The 24,152-nt window shown below is 38.8% G+C and overlaps 1 protein-coding gene across 2 annotated transcripts in view; it reads left to right on the top strand.

The window, feature by feature from the left end:
* The window catches only part of LOC307040315 (sodium-coupled neutral amino acid transporter 3-like), a 32,961-nt gene extending 9,774 nt beyond the window's left edge, over positions 1–23,187 (top strand). Inside the window, exons 2-17 of one of the 2 annotated variants that reach the window (XM_079683026.1) lie at positions 3,515–3,749; positions 4,467–4,499; positions 4,667–4,760; positions 4,870–4,985; positions 9,405–9,478; positions 10,400–10,492; positions 10,620–10,701; positions 13,918–14,000; positions 15,245–15,303; positions 15,690–15,836; positions 17,087–17,166; positions 17,612–17,712; positions 18,246–18,370; positions 18,470–18,614; positions 19,549–19,652; positions 20,204–23,187. In XM_079683026.1, coding sequence (XP_079539152.1) covers positions 3,619–3,749; positions 4,467–4,499; positions 4,667–4,760; positions 4,870–4,985; positions 9,405–9,478; positions 10,400–10,492; positions 10,620–10,701; positions 13,918–14,000; positions 15,245–15,303; positions 15,690–15,836; positions 17,087–17,166; positions 17,612–17,712; positions 18,246–18,370; positions 18,470–18,614; positions 19,549–19,652; positions 20,204–20,308 — 1,572 coding nt within the window. In that variant the 5' untranslated portion in view covers positions 3,515–3,618 and the 3' untranslated portion in view covers positions 20,309–23,187. The remainder of the gene's footprint in view (positions 1–3,514; positions 3,750–4,466; positions 4,500–4,666; positions 4,761–4,869; positions 4,986–9,404; positions 9,479–10,399; positions 10,493–10,619; positions 10,702–13,917; positions 14,001–15,244; positions 15,304–15,689; positions 15,837–17,086; positions 17,167–17,611; positions 17,713–18,245; positions 18,371–18,469; positions 18,615–19,548; positions 19,653–20,203) is intronic. The other variant, XM_079683027.1, reaches the window with a different exon arrangement.
* Positions 23,188–24,152: the final 965 nt, after the last annotated feature.

Raw genomic sequence — 24,152 nt, 5'->3', positions numbered from 1 at the left:
ACCTGGCTGTGAGAACAAATTGGAAAAAGCAGTCCATGATTGTCCATATGCACTTAAGCAGATTAAGAGTCTCTGAGAAACACATTGGACACTCAATTAAGAAAGCTTTTTGGCCAGATGACTGTGAGAATCAAGTAGTGACAGTATTACACTGTGAGATTACTCGTTGCATAAACTGCACACACACACATAAACACACATGTAATCAGTCCTAGAATTACAACTACACAAATGAAAAGCAAGTAGTGAGGATGAATCAGCCTGCAGTGTGTCATTTGGTCCAGGTATCAGTTAAGGAATAACAATGAGTGGAAGCGACTGGCTCCGTTTGCCTCCCTGTGCGATGACGTCTCTGAGCAGAGCTGCTTACGTCGGAGCCACTCGCTGTGTGTTGGCACACTGAAGTGATGTTTTGGATGAGGGCTTGAATAAACATAGCCTCTGCTGTTGCTGTGAAAAGACTCACTTACTCCCACCCAAAGCATTACAATGTGGCATTAACTCTAGCTAAGGATTCGGAGGTTTGGATCATTGAGGGGGCATTGGATTTCTAATGATAATCTTTATTCCTTCCGGCCTTTCTCTTGTTGATTCGTATTCTTATTTCTCCTACACAACTAATTTAGTTTTAGATGTTACACATTTGCATTTAGAAAGACGTGTTGTTTATTCAAGGGCACTACGGTGACAATCAAACTGATAATTAAGAAGATAGATTATCACCCTGTCAGCGTCCCTATGTTCTGCAATGTGTCATGGTGCAATTAGGAAAATGGGCACATCAAATAAACCAGCATTATTTATGTGGAGCTCTTAAGATGTCTTGTGCGTCTGTTTTTCTTTTGGATAAGACATGCTTGGGGTTAAACTGCATGTGTTCTTGGATGACATAGAGTCTGCAGACTACAGAGCATTACAGTGAGCATTTCCTCGTGGACATACAACCCTCCTCTGTTTCATACCACAATGGTGCTATGGTAACGGGTGTTCAAGCCTGTGGGGCTCAACTAAATTGTCTTTGTGCTGGTACTAATTTCTCTCCATTTTTTTATTTTAATATTTAGTGTTGGCTTGTCAAAAAATAAATCCTTATACACCACAGCTTTGTATGTATTATTTATATTCAAATGTGACTATGCAATGCAAAAACATGTAAGTCTAGGTTCAATATTTTTCATTTATCTAATTGCAATCTTATCCCCATCCCAAACTGCATCTGTAATTTCTGTCTACAAATGTCTTTATTTTGCAAATAATATTTGATATCAGAATTAGTATTTATTTAGTCAGAAACCTTGTCCTACTTGTAAAGGACACTTTTTCCTCACAGCAATTCAGCTACCTCCTTTTCACCCTCCTTTGCTTTAAACTTGGAGAGGACTGGAGACCAAACTTCCTAAAAATAAAAGCTCTGCCTTATTTAGCGTGATTTCACTCAGCTCTTTCCAAGGATGTCATGTACTGCTTTTGTCATTGAATATATTGATCGTCGAGAGCCACAACTCTGCCATCAGGTCTTCTGTATTAAGCTTCACTGCTTGAGGCCATTGAAGAGGCACCCTTGTAGCTGGACAGCCCATCATGTATTGGCCTTGAATGGCTCCCCCCAACCTCCTTGTGATTTGTAGAATTTCTGAGTAGCAGTGTGGTTCTGTGCAGTGATTTGTCCCACTAGAGGGGCCCTGCCTCGGCCATCGCTACCGTCAGCAACTCTTCTACAACTGTGCATGCATACAGGATACTGGCATTTGCTGAATCCAAGGTGGCGTCTTTTCAACCAGAACGCAGTGAAATACCTTTTCAGCCCCTCGAGTGGTCTGGCGAACTACGGCCAAGGGGGCCCCAGCAGTATAATGATGCCTGGCACAATAGTTCCACTGTTCTCAAACCCGTTCCCAGGAAACCGCACAACATGTGCCATTGTGCACTGTGCTTTGCTGCCCAACCACGTTGCCCGGCTTTAGCCAGAGACACCGAGAGTCCTTGCTGTGCAGGGCAGCTCACAGCAACGTGGTTGGTAAGACAGGTTCAGAAGACTTCTAGACGAAGGGTTTATTCACCTCGCACTGCGTTTGATCTGTTAAAATAATATTGTACAAAGCTACATTTAAAAGGCCAAGCTGTGAAGCGGAAGAGGCCTGAGCGGAAAAGGATAACTGAGTGGTTGCCAGGAATGGTAGTACAGACAGCCCTGAGCATTGTTGTTATGTTGAACCCTGCTCAATAAAAGAGGAAACCAAGAGAAAAGTGACAAGCAGAAAAATGGAGGCACAAAGACGGCTAGAACTGGTTCGTAGCTGGTCCGAGCTGGTTCCTCTCCTTTTATCTAATACTGGGGATTCAACCGTTTGTGTTCCTCCTCTATGGCCCCTGACGTGCACTCCATTAAAGCCTCCACTATGCAGCAGAGCAAAGGAGATCTTTCAGGGCCGGCCAGATAGGGGCCTTTAGTCAACTGCATCCAGGAGGTACATGTCACGAGGGCCTTTCTGGGCCCCACAAGCCAGCTGGTCACCTAAGACACCACAACGGGATATCCAGGAAAAAGAGGCCTGATGCAAAGCCCAGTGTGTCACAGTTAACTGAAAGCTCTGTTTTCTCTGAGCGTAGACATGTCAGTTGATGTGTCAATTATTCACAAGATTTGCCAAAACATCACTTTATTGTCAACTCACTGTTAAAGGGATGTGATTTTGCTTTAAGTTACAAGTGAAAATGTTTATAAGCCTTACTATAATTCTGAGCTTGTTTTTTTTATCTATTTCAATTTTCAGACTCTTTAGAAGTTTTAGAATCTTAATCTAAATCTCCAATGTATTGTGGCGTGTTCAGAGCCTTCATTCGTCACCAGTCCCATTAAGCTACAACTACAATATTAAATTCAGTTGCTTATTTAAATAAGACTGAATGAAATGTTGCTCCATCTTGACATCACCTTTGTCATCCTCTAATAGTGATTTGGAGTTCAGTCCTGTCACTGTTGGCTCTTATGGAAGATAAAGACTCACCCACATGCCCTCAGGGTGGCCTCCTTTATCTCCCCACGTGTCTCTTATTGCTGGAAACTAGGAATGAAAGCATTGATAGTGCCAATATCAAACCAAAATAGCAACAACTTCAAGTCCAACTTCGAATTGAGTTGGACTTCCTATTATAGTTCATGAAAAGAAAACATTATCTCAAATATCAAGCAACAGTTACATATTATTGCTATCCAATTACAACGATGTATAAAGGATGTTTTTTATCCTTCTGTTTATAAAAAATAAATAATTGCCCAAATAAGTGTTAGAGCCGTAATTTCGATTATGATAAGTATAAACACCTGTGTGGGTTGACAGGGCCTTTAATGTTCTGATGTGGTCTGTGAACAAGTTATCAATTTAAAATATATATTCAATATGCCTTCACCACTTCATAGAACATTTAAGTTTATAGTGTATATCATTGTTGTCCAGTGATTTTGAATCTTCAGGTTGTGTTGCTAATTGCCCCTATCTTTTTCCCCCTACAGATCCCAGGAAAAAAAATAGACACTTCAGTCTCAGAGCACTTTTCAAGTATTCACAAGTTTGAACAGACGTGTTGTTGCATACTAAATAAAGCACCAGAGCAAATATGAGTGAAGATAAACCAGCCGATACCGCAGAAACTGCTCCGGCTGAGGCGAACGCAATTCCTAATGGGAAAGGCCATGATCCAGGGGAGGAGATCTCAGCCAAAACACCACCTGCAGAGGGCGGAGGGAAGTGAGTACAATCCTCCTTAACACAGATGTATTTGTTATATTGGGAATACCTTTTTAGTTTAACACAGCTGACAGATAAATAACTAGGATTTTCTACCGTCAACACTATTTACGGCAGGCGATTGAAGTCACAGGATGCTTTTAATCGTCAGCTTAACATGCCACTTACTAAAGGTCTCAAATGTCTTCTCTTATAGCAGAACATCAAGGGAATTAAGTGTCGGGTGTAATTTGTCTGTGCCTGTTCATTTACTCATCATCAGGGTGACTTCAGAACAAGAAGGACCTGCCCTCCCCTAGAGAGAAAGAAATTACATGCAATATTTGTATGAATTGGCCAGAGGCATTAGAAAAGGTATTACTCAAATGAAAGGCCTCAATGCTCACATTACGTTATGGGGGAGATGCAAAATTACACATTCGCTGTGACAGCCTGGTGTAATTTACCTCCTACTTGCTTCTTCATTGTACTGTCATTTGTGCTGGAAAATAGAGTGAGCTAAATGCCTCAGTATTATATGACTGTTTGTCTTGCAATATTTTTTTAATACCCTCTCATTTTGTATAAATAGTTTAATTAAAATGTCCCCCTCAGATGATCCATGAATGGTCCGTTTCCGCCGTATTTTTTGACTGATTATGTTGTAACTAAGGGTGTTGTGTTTCCACTTTGTGCTCTCGTTGGGTGATGGATGGCCTCTCTCTACACTGCTTGTAGGGAAACTGTACCCAATAGTACCCAGAATGCTAGGTATGTATGTTATGATAAGAAACAGAGAATTCAGTGTGCTATCTGAATTTAGTGATAGAAATTAGCACAGAGAAGCAACTAATGTAACCAGAGCATGGTACAAAAAGAACATTTATCATTTCTGATGAATCTTGAGTGTTTTATTTGACAGTATTTCTTTCCTTTAGTCCCCACAGAACTGAGAATGCAGAGGCCAACCTCCCAGAGGGCCAGGAGTTTTTATCAGGCGTGGGCGACAAGAAGACCACTCACTTTACAGATGTAAGTTCAAACAGTTCCAATCAACAGTTCTCAATGGTATCATTATATGTATTTACTATCAGATTATCTAACATGTTTGATCTTACCATCTGTCTTGCATGGGTTATAGTTTGAGGGGAAAACCTCGTTTGGGATGTCCGTCTTCAACCTGGGCAATGCGATCATGGGAAGTGGAATCCTGGGACTGGCATACGCCATGGCCAACACCGGGGTCGTCCTGTTTCTGTAAGATATTCAACTGCTTTTGATACACTACATTTGTAACTCTATGATTACTGATAGGAAGAATGACGTACGGTTAACAGATGTTGTCCAACTCATTTTCTTCCCACTTTCCAGTGGAGATCTGCATCACACATAAATAGCACCTACTTGTTATTCTCTTCTCTGAACCGAGCAGCAGTCGCTGAAACAGATAACACAGGACACATGTTTGATAAATAAAGGCCCCAATTAATAGTGTTTTGGCAACCATTTACTTGTTCTATAAATGACTGCAATTAGGGGTGAAGAAGATTACCACATTGTTTCTGCGTGGTTGAGTCTCTGCCATGAACCAGTGGGTGTATATACTGCATGTGGCTTAACATATATAAGCCTCTGGAGAATTGTGTGTCAGGATACTGATGTCAGAGGCGACTGCAGCTTTCAGGTTGAATATTAATGTTTTCACGCAGATGCTTTTCTACCTTTTTTAAATTCACTGGATGTCTTCTGACCTATGAGCTGTAAGTGAGTGATCACAGTATTTTGTTATTTTACAGTATTTATTGACAATACATATTTTTAAAATATCTATAGCCATTAATGCTTGTCAACTAGCTTGTAGCTTGCTTTCAGCTAATTTGACTGGATTCACCACTTCATTACATGCTTGTCATACAGTGTGGTAAGGAATTACATCATCAGTTTTATTGTGGGAAAGTAGATATATTCTGCTAGCTATTACTCAAGTATCTCCCCGACATTTCAGCTGGTTGGATTTACGGTGGCTGGATTCTGCATTTACATGCAAACATGAAGCTTTAGGGTGGAATCTAATTTATACATAGGGTTGTATGATATTGGACTGATGGGCTATTGAAGCTTAACATGCTCATGTCAAGGTCTTACATGCGTGTTATCCCCTTCCTTCATGATGTTTTCAGCTGTAAGGTTGAACAGTTTGGTTGCATGCTTCTCAAAAGTAATCAGTGTGGTGTTTCCACAATGTGATCTCACCAGATAGCGCTGAAAGAAATCAACACTTTCCCCATCTTGTCCCCCCATGGGCTGTTTTGACACCTCTTCCAGATGGCGCTAGATGTGTCTGGTGTTGAAACAGGCTGAGTTAAGTATTTTTCTGTGAACATGCCCTTATGTAAGCCCCTCACCATTACGTTTCTTAAATGTCAAGCACTGCTATTTAACTAAGCATTCCAGGATGGAAATGACAATGCAGAGCTCCAGTGAGAGATGAAGCAATGTTTGATATGTCTGTTTAACTCTTGGCTTGTTTTAAGTGGTTGTGCAATGGTGGAAAAACTAGATTCTCTCTCCCCTTGGTAGGTAAGATGCATTTTTCATATCTACAACAGAAAGGTAAAAGCATATTAATGTGAGCTTTCAAGATTCAAATTAATAAGGGAGACATCTGAAGCCTTCCTCAAATATTATTCAAGATTATTTTCGAGGCAGTAATGTCTTGAGGATTTTTTTCCTCGTATTAAAGAAAGCTTCTTATTTTTGAGCTGAGTTGTGTGACTGTGGTTTTTCAAGCTGTCTGAGGTCTTGCCTGGCTGAACCCTTTGTGAAGGAACACCAATGTATTTGAGACCTATAGAAAGGAGCTGAAATCAACTCTAGCCCATTATATTATCATATATCATGAAAATATCTAATTGCATGTGAATTAAGAGTATTTGACAGAAATGTTGTATGGACAATAGAAGAGCTACTGAGAAATAAAGGCAGGGTCAGGGACATATTTGGCACAGAAATGCAGGCATTATTTTTTTCCCATTTGACTCCAGGCTGGTGATCGCCTGAATTTTTTTTAATCATTTCTCCTAGCAGTGTCATTGGGACCTTAAGTTCTGCTCCTTAAGGGGACAGAAGACCTCAAAATGAGAAAACCATCTATGCTCAAACACAGAGACATTAACAAATGCAAAATAAATGCTACTTGTTGCTATTTTGGTTAAATAGGTCATTTTAATGTTTTTTCTCTGACTGGGTCCCTTGCTGGAGACATCTTTATACATTAAACCTTGAAGGATAATAACTCATTATTCACTTTAACCTGAACACTGTGGTTAGGCCAGATACATTAGTACACTCCACATAAAGTATGTAAACATATGCCAACATTTGAGCATAATTGCAGATGACTTTTGATTGATAACTACATAACTATCAACAGTGTCGTTGCGTTATTATCAGAGTCAAGTTTTTTGCCAGGTACGTTTACACAAAGAAGGAATTTGCTTTGGTATCTGGTGGTGCGAACATAAACAATTAAAAAAATATGAGGATAATAAAAAACAAGTTTTAAGAAACAATTTAGCATTAAAGATTGCTAAAGACAAGTATTTACTCCAAATTTAAATGTACAAATAACCTTAAAAGCTAAAAAACAAAAACACGTAGGACAGCTAAAAAACAAAAACAGTTAGGACAATGCGTATGTATGGCGTGAGCTGAACAATTTATGGTTAAATGCCAATCAGTACATCCTGTATCTGATCCTATTTCAGGTTGCAGGGTTCAGGCAGTTGTGAGGACATCTCTTATGTACTGTAAGGACAGTTTTAGGACTACAGTAAGAAACACAATTTGACTCATGCTCTTAAACTAGATAATCGTTTCAGAATGTCCCTTGTTTCACTTTGCCTAATGGCCTGATGTACAGTATCACACAGACTTTTGTTGGCTGGTGCAGAGGCTTCAACAGGTCAGTGGCCCGGTCGGGGAGGAATGCAGCGGGGGGGAAAGCTGTGAGCAGAGCTACAGGGACCCAAGTGTGTCAGTCTGTCTGACTGTCAGCAGATCGGTCCTCCCACCAAACTGGACTTCCCAAATCCTCCACCGCAAGTCAGCCAAGCATTCTTTCACCTAGTCCGTTAAAAAACAACAACGACAAAAAAACCTGTTAGCTGGCCAAGAGTTGAAGACCAGTTGAAAGACGTGATGGCTGGCTTTTCCAAACAGTGAGAGTAATGGAGAGAGTGTGTGAGAGAGAAAGTTAATGTTGCCACAAGCAACAATAAAAGAAGAAGACAAAGGGAATAGTTGGAACGAGGATGATTGGGTCAGTCAATAGATCACCGACCCATTCACAAAGAGTCCTCATGCTTTGCATTTTGACAAATGTTTTAGAGGCAACATGTTTCTTAAAAATCTCCTTTATTTATTAAATGTTATTAAAAAATACAAGTCTTGTCTCGCAAGCAAATTAAACATATTATTGAGTGTAGTAGTTTTTTTTAATTGGTAGTCCTCTCATAATTAGTCAGTGTCTTGAAAAGCGCTGTCATTTCAATGCCATTTCAATCTCCTTCAAATAAAAGCAATCCTTTTTTTATATCTCACATTGAGTTATAATATAAACATGTTTTTCTGCAAAACACTTTGTGTTAAAATATTAAATGAACATTGCACAACAAACAGTCACACAGGCAGCCACATATTACTGACAGTATCAGAAACCATAATGATACCTTAATATGTTTGTGGTTCATTTTTGGTGAGTGCATTCAGGAAAACTACGGAAAATGTTGGGCCACGTAATGAGCTCTTAGATCCTTTTTGAATGTTTTTGCATTTATGTCCCCAGGTTTCTTATCCGATGTTACTCTGATTTTCATCTGGGATGATTTTAATGAAAGCCAAATAGAGTATGCTTTTCGGAAAGCATTGAAAATCATCCATCAACAAAACAGAGAAAATGTAATGATTGAATGGGAGAAATGTGAGTCAGTGGAGAGTCGATTCCTTCTCAAAGAGACGTCTGTATTACTGAATATGGAAAGGAAGCCTGTTGTTGGGACTGAAGTGGGTTATTTCACTGCTAAGGAGCAAAAAGCAGAAGATTAATCTTAATAAAGGATTTTCCTCATTCTGTCAGTCTCAGCAGTAGAAAACGCTTTCTATTAAAACCGTCCATCTGGTGTGTGTGTGTGTGTGTGTGTGTGTGTGTGTGTGTGTGTGTGTGTGTGTGTGTGTGTGTGTGTGTGTGTGTGTGTGTGTGTGTGTGTGTGTGTGTGTGTGTGTGTGTGTGTGTGTGTGTGTGTGTGTGTGTGTGTGTGTGTGTGTGTGTGTGTGTGTGTGTGTGTGTGTGTGTGTGTGTGTGTGTGTGTGTGTGTGTGTGTGTGTGTGTGTGTGTGTGTGTGTGCTTACTTACTGTGTCAGAGGGCAGAGGGGCTGACTGTGCAGCCTCCTTACAATCCAGGGTAAAGCAGAGCCACAGGGACTCTGTTCTTCCACAATAATCTATGTAACCGCATCCAGACAATGTATGCCTGTGTTGCAGCTGTATAAATAGCCTACAGCCGAATGCAAAGTATTTAACTGTAACATATAACTTTGTTTAAAATGAGAAGTTTTGATATTGTACTGCTAAAAATTGTAAAGTTATTCATGTCTGTATTTGCTTGTCTGTTTCAGGGTACTTCTAACAGTGGTGGCAGTCCTCTCATCTTATTCCATCCATATACTACTGAAGTTATCTGGTATCGTAGGTATGTTTGTATCCTGACAATATGCATCTTCTGATTCAAATCCATAGGGAATTTATTTTCATATGCATTCAAAGGTCACTAATATATTTCGATACATTAAAACCTTTTATGTAAGGTTCAAAATATACACAGCCTGCAGTGAAAAATAGGTAGATTTGAAGATATACTGTAAGAGGGACAACAAATTGAGTCAGTGGCTACCTGCCCCTTTGGTTTGCAGAAAATGAAACAATCATATTGCCTCAAAAATGAGTGGTATGTAACTCAATGCCAAAATATCGCTTACCTGATGGTATCAGTGAAAATAAGTGATGTATGAGATTTATCTCTGATAATGGGATATCTTCTGTTCCTGTTCCTGCTCTCATACCTATGGCTGATTGCTTGAGTTGCTTCAGGTCAGATATCAGTTAGGTTACTAAACACTATTAAACTTCCTGTTAATCAATTTCAATAGTGCACTGATATACATTGAAGAACATCTAAGAAACATTAGCGTTATCCTGTGGATGTGCACATTTTAGTATGCAGTATGCGTTCTAATACCAATTTAAAAGTGTGAGAAAATCTTTATGCTTGAGTAATTAAAAAACATCCAATGCTAGACAGAAACACCATTAGTGTCAGAGATCCTATTCTTTGTCAAATCAATAATCACCACTTGGTTTTGCACACATTGGCAAAAAGGTTGTTCACAGTGCACCACAGGGGAATCTCTCACCTCTCTCCTGTAGGACTGTTCTTTGTCGTCCTTTATCAGGGCAAATAAACCAAACCAATAAAATACCCTCTAATGTCAGATATGGTAAGAGTCTACTCTATAAACTACGACACAACAAGTTAAGTTTATTTAGATCTAATGTCTCTTTGTTAGTAATTGTTAGTATAGATTCAAAAATATTATTTGTTTTTGTGGCCCAGGTATTCGTGCGTATGAGCAGCTGGGCTACAGGGCCTTTGGGACCCCCGGGAAGATGGCGGCAGGTATTGCCATCACGCTGCAGAACATTGGAGGTGAGGTGACACTGCCATCTGTTCTCACACTTTATATACTCACATTGTTCATGTTCCCAGAGGTTTCTGGGATAAAACTCTGGGGTTTTGGATTAACACTGTATGTGTTCCTATCTCCTTTCCACAGCCATGTCCAGTTACCTGTACATAGTCAAGTATGAGTTTCCTTTGGTCATCCAGGCCTTTCTGAGGGTGGATAAACCTGCAGGGTGAGTGGCCATTGCATGCATGACGCAAAAGTTGTAATTCACACAATGCAGTAACACAAGTGACCTCAGGTCCAGGGAACAGACGCTGTGATTTATAGGAAGGAGTACATGACTTAAATTAAGCTTAATCTAGATGTTATAATTTAGTGATTATATATTTATTTTCAAATACTCGTATTTTTCACTTAACTTCACTCAAAAGAACCTGATTAAAGTTATTATAGGCTTTCATTTCTAGGCGATTAGCAACTCCCATGGTCACTAATTCATACTAAAGCAATCGCTGCTAGAGCTACTTTGTTGGACATACAGTACAGCATCACTTCAATCATGATGAACCTTGATTTAAATAAAAGTGATTCTACACACTTGTAATAAGGTTGAAATACCCCTTGTACACATTTGTACAAACTGCCATGCCTCCTAAAGGTAAAAAATGTGCCTGTTCATGTCAGAAAGTAGTATGATATCTCGTCACTTCTCTGAGGGACCTCATGCAGCCGTGCTCTTCTCAGAGCAGAGGTGTCAGGCTGTGCCAGTTGGCGGCTTGGTGCTGCTCTGGATGTGCTGAGCAGCTGGCCTGAGAACAGCTGTGATAGTGACCCTGGAGGAGGAGAGCAGCACGGCCGCCTTGAAACACTCATATCAAAACACAGCTAGACTCCACGGATGAAAACGTAAACCATGGGATATCACTGGCCGGTGCAGGTGGCCTCAGAAACAAATAATTGGGAGTGGGATGTTCCCCCCCTTACACCTTAACCCTTACCCCAGTTAGATCTTCTCCTCACATATTCTTTGGGTTTGAGAAATGTTTGTTACAGGGGTATACTATATTAGTATACTATATTAGTATATGTTACTGCTGTGCTGGTTTCCACCTTTATGGAGAAAAATGGATGCTCTGCAACACGCTTTGCTTATAAATGTTGAGATGAATGTGTCCAGCTACATTTAGTCACCATTCACCATACTGTAGAAGTGATATACTGTGACAACATGTCCTCCATGTTTTCTCTCTTGCTTTGTGAAGCAGTGCTGTGGGCCATGGTCAACGATCACAGTCTATTTGAAATGACAGACTAGATTGACCCAGTGACATTTTATGTGTGTTTATATTGTTAAACTGTACAGGGGACATAAATAACACCTCACAAGCCAATGCAATAGAGTTAAATAGCTTTATAACTAATACTACTTTTATAATAGAACGGAATAACACTGTAATGATAAAGCTTATAACATATATGAATTACAGCTTAGCCTTTTCAGTTTTAGTCGACTGCATCTATGGATAATCATACTATATAAAATGTTACATTTTTGTAAGACGCAAATATCCGAGTTATCCAATGTTTATTTGAAAGGTTGAAAATGTTCATTTTGAAGAAATAATTATAAATATATTTTTTCCAGTTGAATCTTTAAAGCATCTTTTCACATGCAAGCATTTCCATTCTTTGTTTTATCTACATTTGCAGTGTAGGGATTTGAGTCTACATGTGTGTTGCTGACACTGGTCAATAAACACCTGAGGCTGTCTCTTTGTGTGTGTTGGTTTAACTAGCTTATCAGGGTACATTTATATTTTCTTATCAACTCACTGTTTGTGATGATTAGTGATTGTGCTTTTGTGAAATATGTTTGTGAGCATGTGTGTATCAGTGTTGGTGAGATTGCGACCCTGGTCCAAATGGCCGGAGGGCAGGACGACTACAGGATAGATGTGCTCTTGTTCTTTCTTCGCGCGCGCGTGTGCATGTGTGTGTGTGCACAGGTGTTTGTGTGTGCATGTGTGTGTGCGTGTGTGCGTGTGTGTGTGTGTGTGTGTGTGTGTGTGTGTGTGTGTGTGTGTGTGTGTGTGTGTGTGTGTGTGTGTGTGTGTGTGTGTGTGTGTGTGTGTGTGTGTGTGTGTGTGTGTGTGTGTGTGTGTGTGTGTGTGTGTGTGTGTGTGTGTGTGGGTGGGTGGGTGTGTGTGTGTGTGTTCAACAGCATCTCTGCTAAGCCTCCCACCTGATAGAAATCATGAAATCAATCCCCCCTTCTGTGTCAGTCTATAAATAGCTCACTGAGGTATATTACTTAGGCGTGGCTGTGCATGAGACAGTAACATGTGGTAGGTTGTGTCATTGGAGTCTGTTTGTCATGTTTTTTTGCCAAACATCTATTACTCATGTCCTACACTTAGTAACACTGTTTATACTTCGAATGTGAGTATCCACTTGACTCTGTGTCAGTCAGTGGAAACCAAAAAAAATAACCTCAAGGTGCATAACAAGTAAATTATATTTACTTTGGTTTAGCCCAAACCAGGAACTCCTTTCTGGTTAATATTTCCCTTTAATGGGTTCTCTCTTGATGTTCTTCAGTAAATTGATTGCTTTGCAGCACATAATGATATACTGTATTAATCATGCTGTTAAACTGTGTATGGCTAGTGCAATTAATAAGTCAATAATAATACACTCGCAGTCAGCCAGCCTCATCATTATGAAACCTCTCAATCATACCCTATAGTGTGATGGTGTAATTAAGTTCTCAACAGGGCTGTATCTAAGACTTTTAACACACTGAGGTGGTCATAGGTCGGTATCCCCCATCGCAACACCACACCTCTAATCCATTTTTGATTAGCCCTAAAAAAAAATATTGTAAATATGTTGATAATTACTTTTACATCTCAAATGTGAACCTTTAAACACTGTTTCAAAGCCTTCTCCACACAACACAGGATCATAATTCTGGTGGACGTATGTTTGGCCTCCTTATTGTGTTTGAATCATTTTTGTAGTTAATGGAAAATATATTAAGTCCAGATAATCGCAAATGTGCAATTTGTGTGTGATATTAACCTGTACTACAAACACTCTCATAAACAACACAGGACATGATCTCTGTGTTCCAGCCTGGGTTCTCGGTGTCCAGTGGTACTCCGGGGAGCAAAGAGACTTATTTTCTACTCTAACTCTTCGATTTGGCATATTGGTGGTGATGGAAAGAACAAAAAACCTCATTAATTAAATCCATTTTTTACACAGTGTGCCTTATTTGTGTGTGTACCTGATTTTCTAGCTGTTCACCCACTTTACCCCTGTGTCTTCCAAATCAATATCGGATGCAGTGCAAATGCTCAAGAGGATTAAGATTGAGAGGGGTGTTAAGCGGAGTACTTCCTAATCGATGAGTTGTATTATTTGTGTCTTTCTGTCTCTGCAGTGAATGGTACCTAAACGGGAACTACCTTGTGATGATTGTCTCTGTTGCAATAATATTTCCTCTGGCTCTCATGAAACAGCTAGGTGAGTATATATAATATCACATCCTTCCTTTAGTGGGATGATCAGTAGTGTTTCACTCAGGGATTCCTTGTAAATCTGGTGTTGTGTTACATTTAGCACTACTATATAACATTTTGCTAAAATGCTAAGCTATTATGATAGCAGCACAAGGCAAGGCACGTTTATTTATGTAGCACCTATAAGGTAGTGTGGTGGTCGTCTAACAATTGGAAACACAACAGGTCCATGTATCATTGGGAAGGATACATAACCCCATATTGCTCCCGACACCCAATAGTGCATGAATGTGTATTACCCATAGGTATTACCTTGAGCAGGTGACACCTTGCATGGTGGCCCAACGCAAGGTGCCCCCTGTGACTGTGCGCTTTGAGGGGTTATAAAGACTGGAAAAGAGGTATATAAATGCAGTCCATTTACCGTTAGCCACCAAAGGCAAGCAGCAAAACTTTTGAGGACAAATATGAGTAGTATCTGATATTAATTATACCAATATCCTGCAGGGCTTGATGGAGAAAAGGTTTATTCAGTGACCTTCTCAGTAACAATTTAGAACCAGCTGTTAGAGCTAAACTTTGCCTTATTGAATGTATTTTTCCTGGAAGAGTCTTTCTCCTCCCTCCCTCTCTTCTTCTTTCTGTGACCAATTCCAATGTTGTCCTCCTGAGATGTCCCTTGGTACATGGCTTATGCCCCTGCTTCTTTAAGTCACACCTGAATTCAATGAGCAGCCATGCCGGATAATTGGCAGCAAGCTGCTATAGGTTGCCAAATGTTTCCTCTCTTAAAAATAATAATCCTGTGTTACACTCAAATGTGTTTTTGCAAGGTTGGTTGAGTGTCATGTGACTGGTCTGTGTGACAGTGCTTCAGATGAGCAAGTACATGAGACAAAACAGACGGAAAGTGGAAGAAAAGCAGAGAGAGACAGTTTAGAAGTGAGAATAAGAAGGCGTATTGGCTGACCTCTTTTAAGAAGTCTGTCTCCTGCCGAGACATCAAGAACAACAGCCAGTCGGTGCAGTTCTGACACAAAGAACAGTAAATCAGTGTAGCTCACCTTAAGGCTTGAAGAACATACAGCAAGAGATATAGTTCAGCAGCAATATTTAACTCACTGGTGATTAGTTAATAGAGTTCATCTTCATTTTCTTCATATAAGCCTTCTATGTAATCTATTTGAGAATAAGCATAACCATGTTATCCTAAAAAAGAGACATGCTAATGAAGCGTTTGTGTTTTAGGATACCTGGGATACACCAGTGGTTTCTCCCTGAGCTGCATGGTTTTCTTCCTCATTTCGGTACGTCCTCTGCCTCTTGGTATACCTGCATGTTAACTAGACATGATGTCTTTCTTCTTGTTTCAATTCTGTTGGCAGAAACATCAAGGCAGCATATTCAGATGCAATGGGATCTGTCTGTAAGAAGAATTCTTTCACCATCCCATCATCTCTTTAGTATTCCCCACTCCTCTCATTGCCATGGACTAGTGTTTGCACGCTGCAGTTCCAGCCTGTGTCGGTTCTCTGACCTAGATTTGGCTGTGTGGGCTGTAATCCATGAATCTCTCTCTCTCCCCCAACCCCTCTCTCTCTTTTTTTCTGTGCCATATTTTCTGCCTGTCTTTATGCTAGCCGTGTCTTAGAGCCTTTGTTTCTTCTTAACGCCTCTCGTCTGCCTTGCACAGGTCATCTACAAGAAGTTCAATACCCCGTGTCCATTTTCGGACTTTGCATTCAATAGCACTGTCAGTATGCTGAATGTCAGTGCCATGGATCCTGGTGGAAATCCGGATCCTTCCTGTATTCCAAAAATGGCCAACCTCAACTCACAAGTAGGTTTAACGCATGTCACTCAGTCTGAAAGTGCAAATCCACCTCCACTGCCATGACCACTGACAGCCACCAACTTATGTTTTAGTCATCTTCAGCATGTTGCCAGTGACAGTTCACAATGCAAGCATGGAAATCGCACCTGGATTGAAGCACTCAGTTGAACTCAGGAGGAGATTGGGGCTTTTATCAAGCTGTTAATGGTCAACATTAGTCTGTGATTAATGCAAGGCGCAAAAACTTATGGTGACCCCTGGGCTGTCTGCTCCTGCAGAGGAATATAAATTGCTTTGGCATTCTGTACTAACAGTGAGATCATCAAGTTTGCCCTTTGTTGACCATAAAGATGGGTAATGAATGAAATGGGAATGACTTGACATTTCTCTAAGTACCCTTAATTGTAACACTTAGCACTTACCTTCACAACAGGAGTGGACTGTAGAAGGTCTCTCATAGTTAGATCCTTCAATTTATTCCATTGTATCATAACATTACTTAAATTGAAACTTTTGTCATTTTCAGGGTAGCACTTTGCAATAAGACTACCCTTATAAAGGATTCATAATGGGTTATTAATTAGGTTGTAAACACTTTATTAATCATTAAGAACCATTTAGTTTTCATACATCAACACAGGCTCACTATTTGCCAAGATGACTAAGCCTTATATTGGCTACTTAGCGAGAATCAACTCTGTGAACAACAGATACCAAGGATGCTGGCTGATGAAGAAGATGACCAAGTGGCCAATATAAGGCTTAGCAGTACAGATACATATGGGCTCTCTATTTGGCAAGCAACCGGTCACAGTTGCCCTGTTTATCTCATCTCTTATAAAAGCTTATTAATGATTTTTAACATTTTCACAACCTAATTAATACATGAATTACAAACTATTCGTAAACTCTTTATAAGGGCTTTATAAGGTCTTATTGTAAAGTGGTACCCTTTTCAGAGCATAAGCAAAAACGTATTGCTCCTATCAAGTCTTTATTAACATCCCTTAAAGATGTGTGAGGCTTACTTAACCCGGGCTAGTGCGACCAATCCCAGCTGCTTAGCAGCTTACGAGTAAGGCATTCTTAAAAAGGCTAAAGCTGGTGCTCAGCCAGGCCCAAGTTAATCACAGGGAAACAATTAGCTCTCTGTGATGAGTCCGAGGGAGTAATGGGCTGTAAAGCGCGAGGTTGGTGGTAAGACGTCTGGGATGGTGCTGCTGTATCTATGGTGACCTTTTGGGGTTCATTTTCAGACGGCCTACACCATCCCCATCCTGGCGTTCGCCTTTGTGTGCCACCCCGAGGTCCTGCCCATCTACACAGAGCTGCGCAAGTATGTTCTCATGATGGGAAACCCCTGATACATTTTGGACAAGAAATCCGTTGCATAACAAAGATGAAAGCCACTGTTTCTGTTTTGTGCTTGGCTGATCATATTCTAGTCACATGCACTGCTTTAACTTTGTTTTGAAATGTGTTGGCACTGCTTGTACAATGTAGCATGTTTTTAAAAATGTAATTTCAAATGTATCATCCTGCTTTGAACCGCTGTTGTTTGTTTTCCTAAGATTAAAAGGGATGTGTTATAGAGTAATTTTCCTGCATCTAATGTAGCCTGCAGCTGAAGATGGTATTTTATTAGTAACTCGGCTAAATGCTTTCTATAAGGGCATATACAGTATTTTTTCTGTGAATGCGTGTTTGTGGGTTTGTGCGTGCTTGTGTGTTGGTTTATGTTTGCGTGTGTGACATCACATTGCAATATCTTCTGATTTCAGTCCCACCAAGAAAAAGATGCAGCATGTGGCCAACATCTCCATTGCAGTCATGTACTGCATGTACTTCCTCGCTGCTCTTTTTGGATACCTAACTTTCTATGGTGAGGCCTTGTCCTCCTCCAAATGCAGAATATCCTGTCTCTTTATCTGTCTTATACACATCCTCATTTGCTTCTGATTTTTATTTATGTATTCTTGTGATTTGCTTTCAAAAGAGGATACAAGGATATTAGCACATTATTATAATATAATATATATGATAAGACACAGTAAGTCCTTGCAGAACATTAGTCCTGAAGACTGAAAAGCATCATGATGCCTTTACCCCCTCTAGTGGTCATGTGGTAGATCTTAATGTCATCTGTTGCATAAGAAAATGCATCATGAAATAATGTAGGTTTTATTTGATATATAAGAATAGTAGTTTATTTTAACCTTTATTTGTGATGTGATTAAAGTCCAAGTTCTACATTGTTCTTATTGCTATACAGATTTAAACATACCAGTTAATATTCATATTATACTTACATACTTATATATCTTTATGAATTAATATGTATTCAGTACAAACGATGTTTTACCAGCTGGTCTTAGAAGAACCTATTCTATGTTCCTCCTCTCTGATCTCTTTCAGGTGAAGTGGAAGCAGAGCTGCTTCACACCTACAGTCGTATCGATCCGTATGACAGTTTGATTTTGTGCGTGCGCGTGGCTGTGCTCACGGCTGTCACACTCACTGTGCCCATTGTGCTCTTTCCTGTAAGTACAGCTTCAGCGTTCATACTCACTTTTGGAAAAACCTTAAAGCAGGTATTTTTTCATCATCCAATGACAATTGCCTTTTTTTGTTTTCACAAGGTACGGAGAGCAATAAATCAAATGGCGTTTCCCAACAAAACCTTCAACTGGCCACGTCACATTGCCATTGCAGTTGTTCTGCTCACTTTCATCAACCTGCTGGTCATCTTTGCTCCCAACATCTTGGGTATCTTTGGGATCATCGGTAGGTTAGACGAACCCTGGGAGATGGGTGGTTTTGATGCATTAAAACACAAACATTTAGACAGACCAAGTTACTAATAGAGGGTGCCCAGTGATCTCTAAAGATATATTATGGAACATTTCTGCATTAAAATATCTACAAATGACTAAACTATCCTATATATTTTTGTGAAGTTGTGTACTTACATTATCACAAATGTTACTTACAAACCTAGAGAAGTTACTCATTTTAAACTGAAAGATAACTGTTCATTTCTGTTGGTGGCCTCTAATGCCGTTGCGTTAGCATTGTGGTTGTCTCCCAGTAGCTTTCATATATCTACTTTCTATCCAGTTTTAAGTCACATTTTTATAGTATATTTGTATTTATTTATGTTGATTTGAACTATATAGTCATGGGATGTCTGGATCTTTAGTTATGCTTGGGAGAAACACTGATTTTAGAAGTGATTTATTCAGTGGTTGGACCAGTTTCACTAAGTGGGTTCTCCAAATCCATGCAGAAAATTAGACTCCCAGTAAAACTATCCTGAATGATGAACACTAGAGTAATCTTAATCGGAAGAAGGCTGACTGTATTGTCAAACTCACAGGAGCTGTTGCAACGTCTTTGTTTTGATTTAGAGACCCTATTGACAACATAGATCAGATTTACATTCTCCTTTATATTTTCACATAAATATCAAACCTCTTTCTGTATGTTCCAGAAACAGTCTGTTTTTAATGTTTTACTCATCATTTCCAACTCAAAGAGCAGAATGCTTCCACAAGAGTTGCATGCAAATAAACACATTTCATTCCCCCTTCATACTAATTTAAATATCATCACACAGTGCTGTTGGACTTGCAGCAGTAATTAATGAGAACTGAATGGACAGAGAATTTATTGAGAATTAGTGTCATGTATAATCTTGGGCTTTTTGTCGATTTTCCAGGTGCCACATCTGCCCCTTGTCTCATCTTCATATTCCCTGCTGTCTTCTACCTTCGTATCGTACCCAAAGAAGAGGAGCCAATGACCTCATTTCCCAAAGTCATGGTAAGCATATCTTTAAAATGCCAGGAAATTAAGTTCAGTTGTTTTTATTTTAGGGTTAGCTTCAGTTTTCTGTAGCTTTAACAGACATGTCATGTGCCGAATGATCAGAATCAGCTTTAGTGGCAAAGTATTTGCAAACATACAAGGAATTTAACAGTTTAGCATTAGTCTCAATGCATATACACAGAAATACACATATATTAAAAAAACATGTAACTATAAATGCTATTTACAGATATACATAAATATAAAAAATGTATAGTATATAAAATAACGGAAAATGCCATTTATTTATATAATTTAGGCCTATAAGATAGTATATAGTACAACATGCTTACAGTTGTAATGATATTTATATGTTAAACACTGTACATCTATTTATATTTAATAATGTAAGATGTTATTCAAATGCTTACACATATGTCAAAGCTACACAGGTATTCAATGGTTTACTATGGACGTCACTTTAAATATTGTTATATTAGGAAAAGGATGCATCTCTCCATCCTGTTGTCACTGTCTTTAACTCAATCCCTCCTCCTCTCTTCTAGGCCGTCTGTTTTGCTACGATAGGCGTCCTGTTTATGATCATGAGCCTGAGCTTTATCATCATGGATTGGACATCTGGCTCCAGCAATGCCAGCAGTGGTCACTAGGCACCACTCTCCATGTTTTTCTTTCAGGTTCTATATTGTTGATTTAGATCTATGTTGTAATGTTACAGTTTTTACTTTGAGTGATGTTCAACGTTGAAGATGCCCTATCTCCTCCATTAGAGAATTTCGGCCACAGAGAAGGAGTCTAGAGTTCAGGAAGGCTCTCAATTTCTCCACAAAAGCTCTCACCCTAATGACATTACACTGTACTGTACATCCTGCCAAACAGGGACTGCCGATCCACTCCAGTAGACTTTCCTGGAAAGTTGTTAATAGGTTGTTGACATTTGAAGGCTGTGCCTTGATAGGTGGATGTAAGAGAATATAAAGCAACACTTTACAAAGCTGCTGTCTTTATATGCCTTCCCCTGTGATGTTGGTTGTGAGCATATGCCGCCTTTTACCAACTCTGTGTTGTCCCTAACATGGACTCTGATCTGAAAACTGCTATTCGACACACAATACACAACCTGAGGCCCCTCATTTTAACTGTAGATTGACAAAAATCTATTGAATGATAGACAATTATTTTATAATGTTTAATTATCTATGATGTCTATTATTATTATTATTATTATTATTATTATTATTAAGTTATTTCAACATCTACATATTTGCCACACTGCAACTGCAGAGAAAAGTGAACATTTATTTCACAGATTGGTGAATACTTTTCTTGCAGAGAAAATTCTTAACACTAGCTGCTTAGCTTAGCATACATACCGGAAAGTGTTGAGCTGCTTCTTTTAAGTGTGCAGCCTTTAGCTCACTTCACTAAGTTGTGCTGCTGGTGGTTATTTTAAGGTTTGGAGGTGTTATCATTACCACCTCTGACAGAGCAGGGTGTACAACCACTGAAAGTATGTGGTATATAGCACATTTATTCTAACATTCATACACAATATGATCAAGATGTATATTTTCTTATTATTATAAAGCACTTGATGAAAACCTCAGATGATGCAGTATGGACTGATAATCCTCAGCTAGGTCTTTCTGAGGCGATCAATATGAGAGAGGCAGGTTTCAGGTTATGGCCGTTGTTTAATGGTTCTTGGCTCTCTAGATCACTACATAAAACACTGCCTAGATGTACACAGTTTTCTCCAAGTATGACTGTGTAAATTAAAGTGATACAATGGTACTAAACCTTATCAGGTGGATTGTATAAGTGATATATGAGAAGAAGAGAAATTACCACTCAGTGTTCTTAATGAACGAGAAGGGAGCATTTTTACCTGTATGATGAACATGTACTGGAAGTGATCAGAGATAACAAAATTAAAATAGGGTCACTTAAATAAGTCGTTAGCAACAGTTTGGTGCCGGCAAATATGTTAGTGTCTAGCTCAAGCTTGATCCCCAACACAAATGACACAGACATGGGACTTCTGTCTCTTTAACAATCTTGAAAAGTTGTTGGTTAGCAAAAGCACTTTCCATTTGATAAGCACAACTTCTTGTAGCCATTAACAAGTTGAACAAAGCAAATGTGAGGAATTCACATATTAGTCAGATGTGATTTAAGGGCATGTATCTTTTGTAAACCGAAATCTTTGGTGAAGTAATCAATCTAATGTAGGTTACGAGAAAATTAGCAAATGTTTTGATGGTATAATATGGATGTCTTCTCAAACATTACTTGAAATAACTTTAAGGTTAGTGCACCTGTGAGCCCCTGCCATCATGATGTTCCCCCTTTGGTCCTTCTGTAGATACAAATAATGAATTGGATGTACTGTTGGAGGTGTTCAAGTGTCCGTGTTGTTAATAAAAGAAAACATGGCTCCAATGTAATTGAACTATAGTACCTACGTATATTCATTAGTGTTGTTAAACCTGGACCTATACTCTGATCAGAAGTATAATTCAAGTGTTTGTCTCCCTCTATTGATAGTTTCGCTGTTGTTTTAAACTTTATGTTTAATGTTTATTCGATTGAATCTGACCAGTGATGAAATGCAAACTGTCAAATTATTGATTTAATGTTTTTTTCTTAATATATAAATCATTTATAGTCAGTGGCGTATGATCAGTGGTATAGTTTGGGTCGTTTCTGACTTCCTTGCTGCTTCTTGGCAGACAGAAACCTACTAACTCGGATTTGATAGTGAGTTGGTTTACTTGTCTGAATATCAATATATTTTAATAATGAACTCCGTTACATCAGAGTACAGTGAGTGCTGAAAGGCTATGTGAGTATTGTCCAGTCAATTTGCTACACAACAAACTTTTTTTAATCCCTCGTTTACCATTGCATCTAGATATTGTCTTTATGTATTTGTATACGGAGTGAATCGTGTAAATCGGCCACTGGGGCATAACATATTGTGTGGTGTTGTTTAACGAATGCAATACTTATATTTTCCCCCAACTTCCTGTTCCTAATTTGACCTTTGTGAGTTTTTCAATGATGCAAACTTAAACACCCATCTAAACCTCACAAGACACACACACAAATGAAATTAACTTCAGGCAGCACAGTTAGGGGATACACTGTGTTGGTGGCTGATATAAGAGGATCTCTGAGGACCTCTATTTAGATATCAGTGTTATAAGTCTCCGTCTTTGTGTGATTTATTGAAATGTGTATGATTGAAAAGTAACATAATAAGTATTGACATTGGCCAGCATTTATAAATAATGTATATAAATGTATACCCTTTATATTCTATATGCATATCTAGTTTGTACAATGTAAATAGCAATTAAAGTTTTAGTCCAATTAAAATGTTAAATGTAATCATTTTCAAAGTGCTTTTAAACCTTTTTGTCCTTGGATTCATGTCGATTTTCTTGTATCTCTATATATTTTAATATGTTGCTGGCAGTTGTTGTACTGTAAACAATGTTGCAATAAAGATAATGAGGTAACAACATTTTGATCTCTCATCTTCTGTCAGATGTGGCGAACCAGAAACAGGAGATTATTGCCTGATTGTTCTTTAAAATTTGAAACAAATTGGTAATTCAACAACTTCTCAGCCCCCTTGTTGAGATGACTGATATTAGTGAGACAATTGGACATTTTAGCATTATATTTGAGTATGCAATAAATTGAGTATGCAAATGCAATAATACCATCGTCTGTCTTTGGCATAAATATGCACATAATTGGATTTTAATAAGACTGGTAGATAAATTGTGTAATAAAAGTGGCCAGTCCACTAGGTGACACTATGGAGCTGTTTTAGGCATCAGCTGTGGCGTTATGACCATCAATGTAACAATGTGGGTTTTTATTACTTTTTTTTAAAATAACAGATGCTTAAACTATTACATATATTTTAAGTATGATATCTTTATAAGTATCAGTTGTACCTTTATACAGTCAGAATTATATTTTTTAACCCAACTAAAGTTACTCAAAGGCTTCAGTTAAATAACTCTTCAGGATAGGATATTTTTTATGTTCAAACATTGAAATAGACAAATAGCCATTATATGTACCATATGATACCACAATAATAATACCACATTATATGTAATGTGGTCACCATTATAGCTATGTTGTTGAATTATAGAAACGTTAATGGTTTGTAGCTACTAGTCCTATTTCTACTTTGATACAAAAAAACAAACTTCAGTATTTTCCTATTGCTGTATTTGGTCAATATGAAAAAAGAACAGTAGGCCAACCTAGGTTGAGACAGTGTAGCCTACTGGTTAATAGAGCAAGCTGTTCACCAATGTGTAAGCTTTAAAAAAAACACCGGTATGACACATTGACGCTTGGGGCACTGAAGGCTTTTTCTAATAGGCCTACCTTTTGATGAAAACAGTGGCGCGCCGCCTTTGACTACATTTCCCATGAAGCACTGAGAGTGGGCGTTTCTTCCTGGTG

This window comes from Notothenia rossii (assembly GCF_949606895.1).
Source record: "Notothenia rossii genome assembly, chromosome: 5".
NCBI classification, from domain to species: Eukaryota; Metazoa; Chordata; class Actinopteri; order Perciformes; family Nototheniidae; genus Notothenia; species Notothenia rossii.
The sequence above is the reverse complement of the archived record's forward strand: the minus strand, read 5'-3'. Positions and strand labels throughout refer to the sequence as shown.